Source organism: Cervus elaphus, chromosome 15 (genome assembly GCF_910594005.1).
Source record: "Cervus elaphus chromosome 15, mCerEla1.1, whole genome shotgun sequence".
Taxonomy (NCBI): domain Eukaryota; kingdom Metazoa; phylum Chordata; class Mammalia; order Artiodactyla; family Cervidae; genus Cervus; species Cervus elaphus.
This window is the reverse complement of record NC_057829.1, coordinates 54,505,742-54,520,531: the sequence shown is the minus strand read 5'-3', so window position 1 is coordinate 54,520,531 and position 14,790 is coordinate 54,505,742. Positions and strand designations below refer to the sequence as shown.

Here is a 14,790-nt window from a genome sequence, read left to right as displayed (position 1 = left end):
ATACAGAATACAGGAGTCATTAGAAAAGCAACTTTGCTTGCTTTTACCCAGGAATTGTATTTCTGACATACTGTTTTCTTTTGGACAACTGTCAGGACCAGGTTAGTCAATGATTGACAGCCAGGAACAATTTTAGGGACCCAGGTGCTGATGCTGTAAAAACTCTGAAACTGAATCAAGTAAAGAGATCCTCAAGGTCAGGGAGTAGATCTGACTGTCACTTCACTGGCAGATGGCTTTTCTTGACTTTTAGATGTTTGATTTGGAATGACAAGAAAAGGAGTGGTGGTAGGCAGCCATGCCTGCTGTTAATCTAGAAATATACTTCAGTTGAACTGTCCCTTTTCCGTAAAATGTCATGAATATCCTCTTTTGCAGAGAGGAAGGTGTTTGGAATTGGTGCAGTTTCATTCAGTAGGCCAGGGAAGAGAGGAAGAAAACATCAAGACATCCTTCATCGGTCAAGCTGGAGCTTGACACCAGAGACCATTCTCTAACCCCAGTGATCTCTCTTGTCTCTATAGAAACACATTCTAAAGTCAAATTCATGGAGACCTGGGAGTCTTGAAGTCTGCGTGTTAAGCATTTATATATGGTAATGGCTATTACTGTGGTGATATTGAGGATATCAGTTCTCTAACATTTAGAGAAAAATACATCTTTTAAAAAATTAATAGTAGTGTGAACTCTCAAGCCTTTTTTATCACATCTTCAGAAAAGAAGGCAATTTGCAAGGCCATCACCCGTCGTTCCTCCTTTATTTAATCATTTTTTGCCAGTTCTGTTCCTGTGTGGCCTCAGTTAGGTTACTAAACCTTTTTGAGCCTCATAACTCCCCTACCAGTTTCAGGTGCTGGCAATGAATTTAGAGGGCTTCCCTGAGGGCTCAGTGGTAAAGAACCCTCCTGCCAGTGTAGTAGATGCAGGTTCAATCCCTGGGCCAGGAAGATCTCCTGGAGAAGAAAATGACAACCCACTCCAGTATTCTTACCTGGGAAATCCCATGGACAGAGGAGCCTGGCCGGCTACAGTCTACAGGGTTGCAAAGAGTCAGACATAACTGAACCAACTGAGCATACACACACGTTCCTTCGTTCATCAAAAATTTTTAAGAGCCTAATTCATTCCAGGCCCATTATTTTGGGGGATGCACACACAGTTGTGAGCAAAGGAGATGGAGTCCCTGCCTCCTTGATCTGACACACTTAAGGGGAGAGGTCCGTGCTTGCCTTTGTGGAGATTTACCCCACTCCTCCAACTGTCTTTCTGTGGACAATCTTAGAAGCTCCCGGGACATGCTATGTGATAGCAAGTCAAACCTGCCGTACAAATATTTGTGACAGTCAGGGTGGAGGTAAAATGAAATTGATCTGGAAGTCCCCGCTGGGTACTAATTGGGTAACACTGAGTATGGCCCCAGGTAGTAAGAAGGAGCAGATGACAATGAACACCAGCGGTTCATGTGACTCCTTCTGTGTCTCTAGAGGCAAAAATCTGTGAGATCAGAGTCACACACCAGGAAACGTGGGTTGAGGATGTGTTCTTGGACAAAGGTAGATTGTCGCTGTGCAGGCATCTTTTCAATAACGTTATCCAGGCGAAAAATAAATCACAGCCCGGTTTGTAGGTCAGGACCAGTCAGCTGCGTTTTCTGGGAAGCCTCAGCACAATCTGGAGGGTGAATGAGACTCCCTCCGAGTGCAGAGGGACGGCGCTGGGCAGTGTTCATGATCCTTCTGTGAGTCAGCTACCTATATAGTCTGAGGATGGGACTAGGTACCCCTGTTGGAATAGCTGTGCAGAAAGCCTCCAATTTCCCCTGAGTATCCAAACTCTTTGTGTCCTTGAGTATATATGTTGGCATGTGAAGTGAGTGAAAGTCGCTCAGTCGTGTCCGACTCTTTGCGACCCCATGAACTATACAGTTTGTGGAATTCTCCAGGCCAGAATACTGGAGTGGATAGCTGTTCCCTTCTCCAGGGGATCTTCCCAACCCAGGGATCAAACCTAGGTCTCCTGCACTGCAGGAGGACTCTTTACCAGCTGAGTTATCAGGGAAGTCCCTATGTGTTGGCATAAAGATAGGTAATTCCTCACCTACCCCAGAGCTCTAGCTATCTTTGAGGGCAAGAAATAGCCAGTCCCTGCCTTCATCCCCAATCACTCTTCTGCTTCAATCAGGCTTTCAGTGTTAGTCTCCATGGTCATATGCCTCACAGGGGCCCAGTGTCCCTCTGGAACTGGTCACACGAGGCAGTGCTGCTCCAGGTCAGGGCTGGCCTGGAGAACTCTTGACTCCAGGACACCTAATGGCTCCCCCGCCTTGGTGGGGCCAGCAGATAACTCAGGGGTGGGGGGCACCCTCACCCAAGTCTGCTGTTCCTACAGCCAGATTCCTCTGCTGCATGACAAAGATTCAGCTTTCTGGCTTTCTACTCACAGTCCAAGTGGGAATGCCAGTTCTTCTGTCTTCTCTGGGATCTGGTATATTAATTTAGTAATTTCCCTCTGCACACAATCAGAGGATATCACTGGAAAAGTATATAAGCACCAGCCTTTTAGTGGGTTGAGTGGAGGTTGATAGGACTCTTGGTCCATCACTTGGTTGCACGAAGCAAACAGCACTTGTGGATTTCCCAGCTGAGAGGAGAATACTTGAATGGTTTTATTCACCCTGGAGGTTAAAGATCTTTGGCCAGCCTAGTCTTGGTACCCTTCACACTCTGGTGCACCTTGGTCTACAGTGGTAGATGCTCACTGGGCACTGGACTCAGCTGAGGCCCCTGGGCTGGAATGAGAGTCCCAGTTCCCAGAGCCCACAGATGGACTGGCTACAGGGTGACGGTATTAGTGCCAAAGAGAAGCTAAAATGGGTGTGCTGAGAATAGCCTAGGATGGCTGTGGCAATTACTTACCATCCATTGCAAGAGAAAGTTTGAGAACTGATGTCACTCTTAGTCACACACACCCACAAACCATACAATTAAATCTATCCCAAGTTGAAATTTTAAAATTGATTATAGTGTTACTATCAAGCATATTGGTTTCTTAGATGGCTCAGTGGTAAAGAATCCACCTGCAATGCAGGAGACACGGGTTCTATCCCTGGATTGGAAAGATTCCCCTGGAGGAGGAAATGGCAACCCACTCCAGTATTCTTGCCTGGGAAATTCCATGAACAGAGGAGCCTGGTGGGGCTGCAGTCTGTGGGCTCACAAAAGGGTTGGATATAGTGACTAAACAACAACAGCAAATCAACAATATATATTTATTGTAGTATCACTAACAAAAATAATATATAGCTGAAGCCAAAAGCAAGACATAAAGAACATTCCAGGGTTGGTCAGAAGCTAGTCTTCCAGGGGGCCCAGAAGCCTGGATAATAATGGGATGAAGAGCATGAGATTATGTTGATCGTCACCAGTTATGACCCTGGCAAGAAGGGCAGACACAGGGCTGTCTGGAGAACGGAATGCCTCATGCAGGCCTGAAGCACTGTTTCTGCTGGCAGTTTAAGAACTGCAGACCAGAGAACTGTGTGTAGCTAGTATGGACAGGGAAGACAGTCGTGAGCAAGCCACTCTCTAGAAACATGCCTTAAAGCGATAAGCAGGACCATCTTGCTCAGTAAGCTCAGATTGGGGATCTACTTTCCCACCCTCCTCCCTACAATGTTAGTCTTCCCGCTCCCTGACTCTCTCTTCCTTTTCTTCCTCTCTGTCTCAGCTCAGGGGTCGGGAAGCTCTCTGAGTATAGAGCTGTCTGCATCCTGCTCCATTTCCTCACTGCCTTCTTCATGCTCAGTTGCTGGCAGGAAAATGCTACCTGTGCCCGAAGGGCTGTTCCTTAGGAGGTGGCCCAGTGCCTTCTCATAGCATTCAGCCGCCTGCAGCAGCTCTCCATTCATCTTGTGAATTAAGCCTTGGAGAGACCAGAAATGTGCTACATTCTGTGGTAGCTGGTTTTTAGCTACATTCTGTAGCTGGAATTTCATCTTTTCTTTCTCAGTTGATTTTGTGCTTATGGATAAACCGTCTAAAGAACATTGGACTGCAGTGTCTTCAGATATCTCACGATCCTCCTGAGGACTGCAGTCGTGCTGATGGAGCTCTTCTTCCTTGGTGCTTGGGAGCTCCTTACTGAAAGCTGTCTGATAACGTTCTTCATTTTCCAGGAACTCATCAGAATATGCGTGCAGAGGATTTAGTCCCTTCTCAATCGCTTTATTCATATAGTTTCTAGCATGTTCCCTTAGTTCTTCAATCTTCTCTCCATTTCTACTAGCTTCAGATTCTCCTGTATGTTGAATTTGTTTGACTTTTTCCATATAGCAGCATGCAATCTGGTGATAGAGGTAGGCATTGTTTGGTGTGGATTCCAGTGCCATTAGCAACAGTTCAATTGCTTTGTCTAGGTCACCTTTTCCTTGGTAAAATTTGGCTGCATTGCGAAGGACATCTGTTTGACAAGGAGCTTTTTCCAGAGCCTCTACAACCAGCTGTTCCCCTTCAGCTTGTTCATTCATCTTCTGCAGCGTCAGGGCCAGGAGAACTTTGATGTACTGATTGTCAGGACTCAGCTCAACGGCCTGCTTCAGAATGTCCACAGAGGACGTCTGCTCTGGCCTGTCATCCAGGTAGTACATTGCGATGGCCAGTCCAGAGGAGAATTCCGGGTTGTTGGGTTTCTCTTCCAGAGCCTTCTGAAAATACACCTTTGCCCTTTCATTTTTTTTCCCACCACACTTTACCAGTGTCCACCCTTCCTCACAGTCCAGCTCAGGACATTCAATACTGTAAGGATTTGAGAACTTCTGGCAGACTTGTTTCACCTTGTCAACATAAAGCTGAGCTTCTGCGAATCTTCCCAGGTGATAGTAGACCCAGGCGTAGTTTCCCCAGGTGACCAGGCTTCTGACCTCTGCCTGGTCAGCGTGCTCTCGCTGGATGCACTCTTCGGCTTGTTGTAAGCATTCCAGGGCTGCTTCGTTTTGACCCTTTAAGTGTTTTATGTAGGCCAACAAGTTGTACTTTGTAGCTTTGAACTCAGAATTTAAAAATTCAATCTGGTTACACACTCTGTCTTCGAGGTCATGAGAGACAGTTTCTTCCTTAAACAAGTTCCACGTGAAATGGCATTTCAGCTGTGGAAGGATTTGCTCCAGAGAATTCTTGTTGTCCTCACTGTGGAGAAAGTAAACATAGTCACTGTGACGTGCACCTGCCAACTATGGTACCCTGAGATGCAAGTACAGGTTATTTTGTGTGTCTACCTGACTGCACCCTGGGATGTCCAGCCTACCAAGTTAAACATTAGTTCTGGTCATGTCTGCCAGGATGTTCCCAGAAGAGAAGAGCATTTGAATCAGTTGGCTGAGTAAAGCAGATTTCCCTCCCCAGTGTGGCTGGACATCGTCCAGTCTGTTGGAGGCCTGAGTAGAACAAAAAGGCCCAGGAAGGGTCACTTTGCTATCTCTGCCTGTCTGCGTGAGCTGGGACTTTGGTCTTCTCCTCCCTTCTGACTATGACTTACACCGTCGGCCCTCCAGTTTTCAGGTCTTTGGGCTCAAGACTGGATTTATGCCACTGGCTTCCCTGGGTCTGCAGCTCACAGACAGGGGATCATAGACTGTCTCAGCCTTCATAATCACTTGAGTCAGTTCCTTAGAGTACATCTCTCTCTCTGTTGCCCTCATGTTGTCTCTATCATTATGTGTGTGTGTGTGTGTGTGTGTGTGTGTACGTATGTTAACCATCCTTAGCTGAGAATCTTTATTTGAACAAATAAGTAGAGTATAAGAAATTTGTCCTGAAAAGTTTTTTTTTAAGTTGGTAAAAGAAATATGTTTAAAAATTATTGGGGTTCCCTGGTGGCTCAGTATATTGGCTCTTAATGCAGGAGACACGGGTTCTATCCTTCATCCGGGAAGATCCTACATGCTGTGGAGCACCTAAGTCCCTGAACCACAACTATTGAGCCTGTGCTCTAGACCCTAGGAGCCACAACTGCTAAAGCCCACATGTCCTAGAGCCCATGCTCCTCAACAAGAGCAGCCAACGCTCTAAGAAAGTAGCCCCCCTCACAGCAACTAGAGAAAAGCCTCCACGGCCATGAAGATTCAGCACAGCCATAAATAAATAAAATTTTTACAAAATTATTGTAGCAGTCATACAAAAACAGGTTAAAATTCTCAATGAGGGTAAACCAAAATGTGTCCAATTATACAAAACTTCTTCCCTTACAAGGAACAGGGATAAAGCTGAAGATCCATTTTGGTTTCACTGCTGAAAAACATACAGAATAACAAAGAAAAACCAGTTTTGAGCTCAAAATTCACTAAAGTCTTCTTTTTCTTTAGCTTTTACATCCTTAACGTAGGATGGATTCCTGGGACGGAGAATTCTCGGTTGCCCACCTACCAGCTTTGCCTTGCACTGTGGTCATCAGCTTTCCTCATAGCTCAAGTGGGAAGGTACCAGGAATGGGCTTACACATTTGATCTCAGCTGGCTTTCCTATGTTATTCTGTATGTTTTTCAGCAGTGAAACCAGAATGGACCTTTAGGTTTATCCCTGGTTGAATGGATTCCCACCACTGCAGTGCTCAAAATACTTTACTTCTTGGCCAGCAAACACACGGGGAGAGCCTGGAACAACAGCATTTGGCAAATGCCTTTTGCCTGTGTCCGGCCTTCGTGAGTTGGGGCTGACATCAACCTGCAGTATCTGTGTGTGTAGCTCTCACTGATACATACCTTTAAGTTTTCCAAGACAGAGGAGACGGTACTTTGTCTTGCTTCCTAGATTTACCTTTCTACATCTATGGTCTATGTAGGAAACCCACAAAGCCCATCCCTTCTATCGTGTGAGCAGCTGTGCAGGAAGTAGGTTAATTAAGGTGGATAAGAGGAGAGCACCACAGCTGGAGGAACTGAGGCCTCTCTTGCCTGTTTCAGTTATGAAGTCAGGTTTATTTAGCCATCCAGTGACCCTTCACAAGGCTACCTCTTTGTGTCACTTTGTTAGTGTTTAGGGATGCTGAGAAAAGTAAAGGTAATCTCTGACCCTCAGAGCTCACAGTCTGGTTAGGAACCATGTAAAGAAAGAAACAAAAGCCCAGGGATGTTTGCCACTGTGTTACGTGGTTTTGTTCTTTTCCACACCTCCCTACAGTGACACAAAGACCCATGAAGGCCTGGTTTCAGTTTGATTGAAGCAGTCACTCTAAATAGGCCAGATCCCCAGAAAGAATAAATTTGTTTTGAAAAATGACAAACAAAATGGACACATTTGTGTTTTATAGTTGGAAGATACCAAGGGAAATCACTTGCCTTAATTAGTTAAATAAATTACCTAAGTTCTTCAATTTGGCTTCTCCTGGGGATTCTAGCTGTCGTGTATGAAGGACAGTAGGTCAAAACTCAGGTTAGCAGTATTGATCAAGTGTAGCAATATTAGAAAATAAATAGTAGATATAAGTTATAAAGATAATCACTGAACAAATCTGTCTATAGCTGTTATGCAATTAACGCATTATAAAGGCATTTCAGTGTTTCAACACGTTAACTTTGCTGACTGCCCAATTAGGAAGTTTAGAGGGAAAAAAACCATGAGTTTCAGATCAATAAAATGTGTCTGCAGATTTGTAGGTATTATCTAAGTGCCTGAGAACAACAGTTGAATACTCTAAGGATTAATAGAGAATATACATCCAACTTCTCAGTGAGTCTGCAGAAAGACAGGTGACCTTGGATGTTTTCATTTCAGCAGAACCAGAAATCACCTTGCCAGTCTGATAACACCTTTTTCCCCCCAAGGGTAGTAGTGGGGGTGCATCATAGGGGCAGACAGCAGGCTTTGATGAACCAGAGGGATCTTTGCAAATCAAGTTTAAAAGCACTGATTGATAAAGATTCTTCTTCCAAGATGAAACATATTCCAATCTTGTCCATAAACTTCAGAAGATCTCAATTGCTCAAGAAAGTAGGGCAAGCAGAAAAGCCCACTCAATATTCCTAAACCTGTGAGAGAGCCTGGAGTATGGAACTCCTGGGGATATTCCATCCGTACCACGAGTTCACCAGTGCTAAAGCTGGCCATGTTAAGAAATGTGTGGTAATGCTGAACAGTTTATTCAAGGGGGTGGCCAGCTCTGTATGTGGCTTCATGATTACAAAACCTAGTGAATGTTGGAAATCAGGTCTGTTGATTTTTCCCTAAGCCTTCCGCCCCGGGTTGCCAGTTTGCTTAGATATTTGATACCTGATCTCCCCTGGAAGTATGATTTAGAGCAAAGTATATTGGGTTGGGAGTCTTGAGATCTGGATAAGAAGAAAACATGAAACCCAGAGCCAGTGTCCCGGGGGTTAGCATTAAAATACTGTTGCCTTAGTGGGTGAATCATTTGTGAATCTAGTGATTAAAAGGAAAAAGTTTTAAAAATAACTATAACTACAGTAATTTGTTAATGTACACACTAGGTAAAAACATACAAATTGTGCCAACAAAAATATAAACTATGGGAGGAGGAGAGAGTTACAAAGGTAGAGTTTTAGTATGTGTTTGAACTTGTTATCAGCTTAAAATATACTATTATAAGATGTTTTGTAAAAAGCCTCACGGTAACCACAAAGCAAAAATTTATGATAAATATACAAAAGAAATAGGGGGAAATAAAGAGAGGTTGGTGAAAGAATACAAACTTTGAGTTATAAGATGAATATGGTTGGAGGAGCTAATGTGAAACATGGTGAGTACACTTGATAACACTGTTGTATAGTTGAAATCTGCTAAGAGAGTAGAATTTAAATGGTCTCACCCCCCCAAAAAAAAAATATTAGGTGATGGATATGTTAATTAACTAGATGGGGGAATCCTTTCACAATGTATATGTATATCAAATCACTAGAGTGTGCACTTTCAATATCTTACAGTTTTATATATCAATTATAAGCATTTTAAAAAAGAATTATCTTAGACATTCTGGTCACTTCTATATAGTTTAGGTACATGAAATACTCAGTTCCCCCCAAAACCTTTTGTTTTTTTTATTACATATTAACTGTATGTTAGTTGATATGTTAACATGTGTCATACGTAATTGATGTTTATGAAAATGTTAACGTATTTGAGTAGATCAAAATAAAACATTTGAAGATAATTCTGATTTAATTTTAAAAAGTACCGTTGTCTTTTCAAAAACCAATACTCCACTTGCCAAAGTATCCTCAGTTACTCCTTTAGCTCATGTGTTTTTGCAAGTTGCTTTAAATAATTTCTCTCTCTCTATACACACACACACACACACACACACACACACACACATACATATACACATATATATGTATATAGTTGTTGTTTTTTAGTCGCTAAGTTGTGTCTCTGAGACACTTACTCCCTGTCTAGAAGGTCAGTAAGAAGACCGTTCAGAGAGACATATTCCCCAGTCCCGAAAGGGCAGATTTCAAGGCAAAAACAGTCTCGTCATGAAGTTTTACAGCACTGAACTAATCCTTAGCACATTTCCTGTGAAGGAAATGCTTTAAAAATTGCCAGGATAGCCACAACAAAACACACAAACCTCTGATTTAGTCCTTTCAAATATAGAAACAAAAGAAGGAACTGGGCCCGCCTAGCAACGTTCCTCCAGGCCCCAGCTCCCCATGGACCAGATTTTGCTGCTGAAGGGATCTGGGCACGCCCTCCTAGGCTGTCTTAACACCCCCATTCCTCCCAGCCACCAGCTGCTAGCTCTGCTGGGAGGAAGCTCTTAGCTCTTGACTCTGTACAGGAAGAGCCACAGAGATAAAAGTGCATGAGTAGGCAAGAGATTTACGATCTAGTGAGTGTAATGCCTGTGTGATCTATTAGCAAACACTGGATTAGCATACTTCAGGACATCGCACTCAAGATTTGGACGAGTTTCTCAACTTCCTATCAGAGAAGCAGAGAATATTTACCTCATGATGGCTGTTTCCCTGCAATTCTGAAAAGCTGGGGTTCAGGCAGATTTTTATTTTCTGCTTGTGGATCACAAGCAAATGCAGAGGAGGTTCCCACTCAGGATGCTAGCTGCTAGGTCTGTGCTTGTATAAAACAGAAAAGGAAAACAAAACTGAGGCAGTGCTAGTGAGATTCCTGCTGAGGAGAAACTGAAACTGAATATGCAGAGCTGAACTCAGTTCCCTGCTGGGAGTGCCCTTCTACACAGCTTCTGTAACTGCTTGTGAGTTTGAAAGAAGGCATTGTGGATGCTGTGCATATTACAGGCTCTCTTTCCCAGAGACTCAGATGCAGCCTGGGGGTGGACCTGGGCTCAGCACTCTGCATTTTAACAGGCATCCTGGAAATTCTGTTGCAGGAGTCCCTGTATCACATTTTGAGGAGCATAGTCCTGGAGCTCCTTTATTTTGTTTTGATTTGGGGTTTTTGGCTGTGTGGCCTGTGGGATCTTAGTTCCCTGGGGATCAAACCCATGCTCCCTGCAGTGGAAGCGTGGAGTCTTACCCACTGGACCGCCAGGGAAGTCCCTGGAGGTATTTTGAAGTTTCCCATTTACTCATGAGAGATCATGTAATGTATTAAACAGCGAGTCAGACAATCTGGAAGAGAGGAAAATAACCCCAGAAAGCCTGGATTTCAGTCTTCTCTTTGACCAGCCTCTGGGAAAGTTCTTGAATCACATCACTTAGCCTCATTTCCTCAGCTCCCATCCCTTCTCAGCTACCAGCTGCTGGCTCTGCTGGGAGGACGTCCTCAGCACCTGACTCTGTAGATCAGAAAGAGCCACAGAAATGAAAATGCATGAACTGGTAAGATGGATTTATTATCAAATTAAGAAATGCATATTTAATCTATTAGCAAACACCGAATCAGCATAATTATAATTTATTCCAGGCCATTTTAGAAGATATCTTCTAAATGACCTTTTTTTTCTCTTGCAACCAAATGATAGGAGACCGTGCCCTAGGGAGATCCACTTTTACTTTTATCTAAGGCATGGTTCTGAGCACTCAAAAGAATAGTCCTCCCTCTCCAACTAGCGACCCCAAGGGCCTAGACCTTCCAGTCTCTGCCCTTCCTCTCTTACATAAACATGATGAAGACATTTTGCCCTGTTGACCAGAGTCAGAAGATGCTTAGCACTGGAGTGTGGCTCCTGAATAATGACCATGCTCTGACACCTACTTTTTATGTGACCTTTTGGCCAAGTAATTTGCCCTTTGAGACCCATTTTTCTCATCTACAAAATGAGGCTAGTGAAAAATAATAGGGTTCCCTTCCTGGGGTATTGGTAGGATGATATAAGGCGTGTAGACCTCTTGACAACCACTGATCACATTAAAACTGTTACTGCCATGGTCACTGGCATATCAGTGTTTGTTATCATTTTAAGTGAATTCTGCGTGTGCAAGGGGGCCCACAGTTCCACAGTGGATTGGGCAGACGAAGGCACTCATCAGTCAGGCCACAGGTATGAGGTGTTTCCCCAGGTGGCTTCCCAGTTTGGCAATTTTTATCACAGCCTCTGGGAACAGGGTTTCCCTGGTGGCTCAGTGGTAAAGAACCCACCTGCCAAGCAAGAGACCCAGGTTCCATCCTTGGGTCGGGAAGATCCCCTGGAGAAGAAAATGACAACCCACTCCAGTATTCTTGCCTGGGAAAATTCCACAGACAGAGGAGTTTACAGGCTATAGTCTATAGTCCATGGGTCACAAAAGAGTCAGACATGACAGCAATTAAACGACAACAACTGGGAGCAGGCACGCTGATGTGGGCTTCAGTTCACCATAGTCCAGAGAGCCTCTCTCAGAATTCCTTGGGTCAGTGACTTTGGACACACCCAAGCACAGGTCACTGCCAAATTTCTCAGGCAGACAGGATACCAAGGCACAGGGCAGGGCTAGGTTTTTCTGGTCAACTCACTTATGCAGACACCGTTCACATACTCATAACTGGGAGCCCATCATGTAGGAAAGGTGATCTGGGGCATTTGGCGGTAAATTCCTCTAACCACCCATCCCCAGATATAAGCCTGCAGAGCGTCTGGGAGCCCTTGGGGCTGCTTGTACTCGCTCCCTGAATGGTCACTAGGATGCCCCCTCCCCAGTCAATCGGTTTCTCAATTCCTTCCCATTGGTGCTTGATGGGAAAGTTTTCCCTTTTTTCCGGCTCTATCTGATGGTAGAACTCAGGCAGATCTATGCATATCTTTTAAAATCAAGTTTACCAAGATTATACTTCACATATACTAAAATGTACCCACTTAAAGTGTAGTTTGATGAATTCTGACAAATGAATATACCCATGTAACCACCACCACTACCTTCTTGTAGGCTATTTGTATCATCCCTGCTGTGCCCTGCTAGTCAAGCCCAATCCCACCCTCCACCATCCCCAGGCAATCATTGCTCTGCTTTCATTCATTAGAAATTAGATCAGTACTAGGAAAGAAACTGGGAGACCTGGGTTCAATCCCTGAGTTGGGAAGAGGCCCTGGAGAAGGACATGGCAACCCACTTTAGTATTCTTGCCTGGAGAATCCCCATGGACAGAGGAGCCTGGTGGGCTATGGACATGGACACAACTGAGTGACTAAGCACACACACACAGGAAAGCAATTACGTCCTTATGTTTTGAAGAAAAATTATTTTCTGTTGCTCACAAGCTCTCATTACAGCAATAAAAATAAACTCTAAGCTTCGGGTTTGTTTTCATATAAGAAATGGAAAAAAAAGTCCATCTGTAAGGATTATTTTTCCCACTTCCCATCTTGAAGTGATCAAATTTTCAGGGTAGAATTCCCAATATGACTTGGTTTTGTACTACCAACTTCATCTTTAATAACATCTGCTGAAAAGAAATGCTTCCTTTTAGAATGACAAAAAGAAAGCCTCTTCGTTCTTTTAAAGAAAACAACAGAAAAGCCCCCGAAAGAGTTAATTTGCTTAGATCTAAATTTGAATCTGCAAACTTAGTGCCTGACTGGATCTAATCACTCCTGCCAAGCCTCCCTCTCATCCAGCTCCCCGCTCCCAGCCCCTCCCCGTGAAGCTTAGGGAGTCTGAGTGCACACACCAGAAAAAGTCACGGAAATAAAAGGTGCCCATACTGATACAGGAACTTTAGTCCACAAGCACAGGACAAACTCTGGAACCTGCCTGCACTCGAGAAGCTCGGCTTACAATTTGCATTCAACATCGAGGCTGCCTGCATCTTATCTCACTGACCTCATGATGGCGATCTGCTCTCTGTTGTTCTGAATAGCTGGGGTCCAAGCTGATTTGCTCTTCAGAAGTCTTCCGAGTCTGCCTCAAGTAAAGACTGAAGGAGCTATTAAAAGGGAAGTGGGGTGGGGAGAATGCATCAGCTGATGCTTTCTCTCAGTTTCTGAGTGACTGCCTTTATGAAACAGAAGAAGAAATGGAAAGTGAAGCTGTGTTGAAATCAAGGGGAAGAAAAGGAAACAAAGCTGAAATCTATCATGACTCAGTAGAAGCAAATCCTTTAAAATCATGACTGAGAACTTTCCTGGCAGTCTGGTGGTTAAGACTCCCCCCTTCCACTTGGGGGAACAGAGCATCGTGGGGGTGGGGTGGTGCAGGTTCCATACCTGGTGGGGGACCTAAGACCTCACAAGCGGTGTGTTGCTGCTGCTGCTGCTGCTAAGTCACTTCAGTCATGTCCGACTCTGTGCGACCCCATAGACGGCAGCCCACCAGGCTCCGCCGTCCCTGGGATTCTCCAGGCAAGAACACTGGAGTGGGTTGCCATTTCCTTCTCCAATGCATGAAAATGAAAAGTGAAAGTAAAGTCGCTCAGTCGTGCCCGACTCTTAGCAACCCCATGGACTGCAGCCTATCAGGCTCCTCCATCCATGGGATTTTCCAGGCAAGAGTCCTGGAGTGGGGTGCCATTGCCTTCTCCGCAAGCAGTGTGTAGTGGCAAATAAATAAATAAATAAAGCTCGCGATTTCAGGAATCTAACCTGAATGCTAGGGTGTGTCCCAGGAAACTGCATTATTTAATAGTATGTAGGAGAAGGGAAGGCTTCATTGGTAGCTCAACTGGTACACAATCCTCCAGCAATGCAGGGGACTCCGGCTTCATTCCAGGGTCAGGAAGATCCCCTGGAGAAGGGAATGGCAACCCACTCCAGTATTCTTGCCTGGAGAATTCCATGGACAAAGGAGTCTGGCAGGCTACAGTTCATGGTGTTGCAAAGAGTGGGACAGGACTGAGTGACTAACACTTTCACTTTTTGGGGGGAGATTCTTTTTTTTTAAGTTTTTTATTTTTTATTTTTTTCCATTTATTTTTATTAGTTGGAGGCTAATTACAATATTGTAGTGGTTTTTGCCATACATTGACATGGATCAGCCATGGATTTACATGTGTTCCCCATCCTGAACCCCCCTCCCACCTCCCTCCCCATCCCATACCTTTGGGTCATCCCAGTGTACCAGCCCCGAGCACTTGTCTCATGCATCCAACCTGGACTGGAGATTCTTACATAAGGGTTTCTGGAAGCACATGATGTGAAAGACTGCTCAAGAAATACTGTTGTAAAAAGTAGCTTAGACAAGTCATCTTACTTGTGGGAGCCAATTTGCACCTTGATGTGTGTGGCTCAGGCCCCACTATGGTTAGTCTCTCAGTCATGTTCGGCTCTTTGTCACCCCATGAACCATAGTCCACCAGACTCCTCTGTCCATAAGAATTCTCCAGGCAAGAATACTAGAGTGGGTTGCCATTCCCTTCTCCAGGGGATTTTCCCCACTCCTGGATCGAA

The 14,790-nt window shown here is 44.5% G+C and overlaps 1 protein-coding gene across 1 annotated transcript; it reads right to left on the bottom strand.

The window, feature by feature from the left end:
* Window positions 1–3,254: 3,254 nt before the first annotated feature.
* IFIT3 (interferon induced protein with tetratricopeptide repeats 3) lies at window positions 3,255–13,388 on the bottom strand. Its single transcript, XM_043926708.1, has 3 exons — window positions 13,229–13,388; window positions 9,959–10,079; window positions 3,255–5,183 (listed from the first exon to the last, which is right to left on the bottom strand). Exons 2-3 carry the CDS (start codon window positions 9,961–9,963, stop codon window positions 3,728–3,730), a joined length of 1,461 nt encoding a protein of 486 aa, XP_043782643.1. The 5' UTR covers window positions 9,964–10,079; window positions 13,229–13,388; the 3' UTR covers window positions 3,255–3,727.
* Window positions 13,389–14,790: the final 1,402 nt, after the last annotated feature.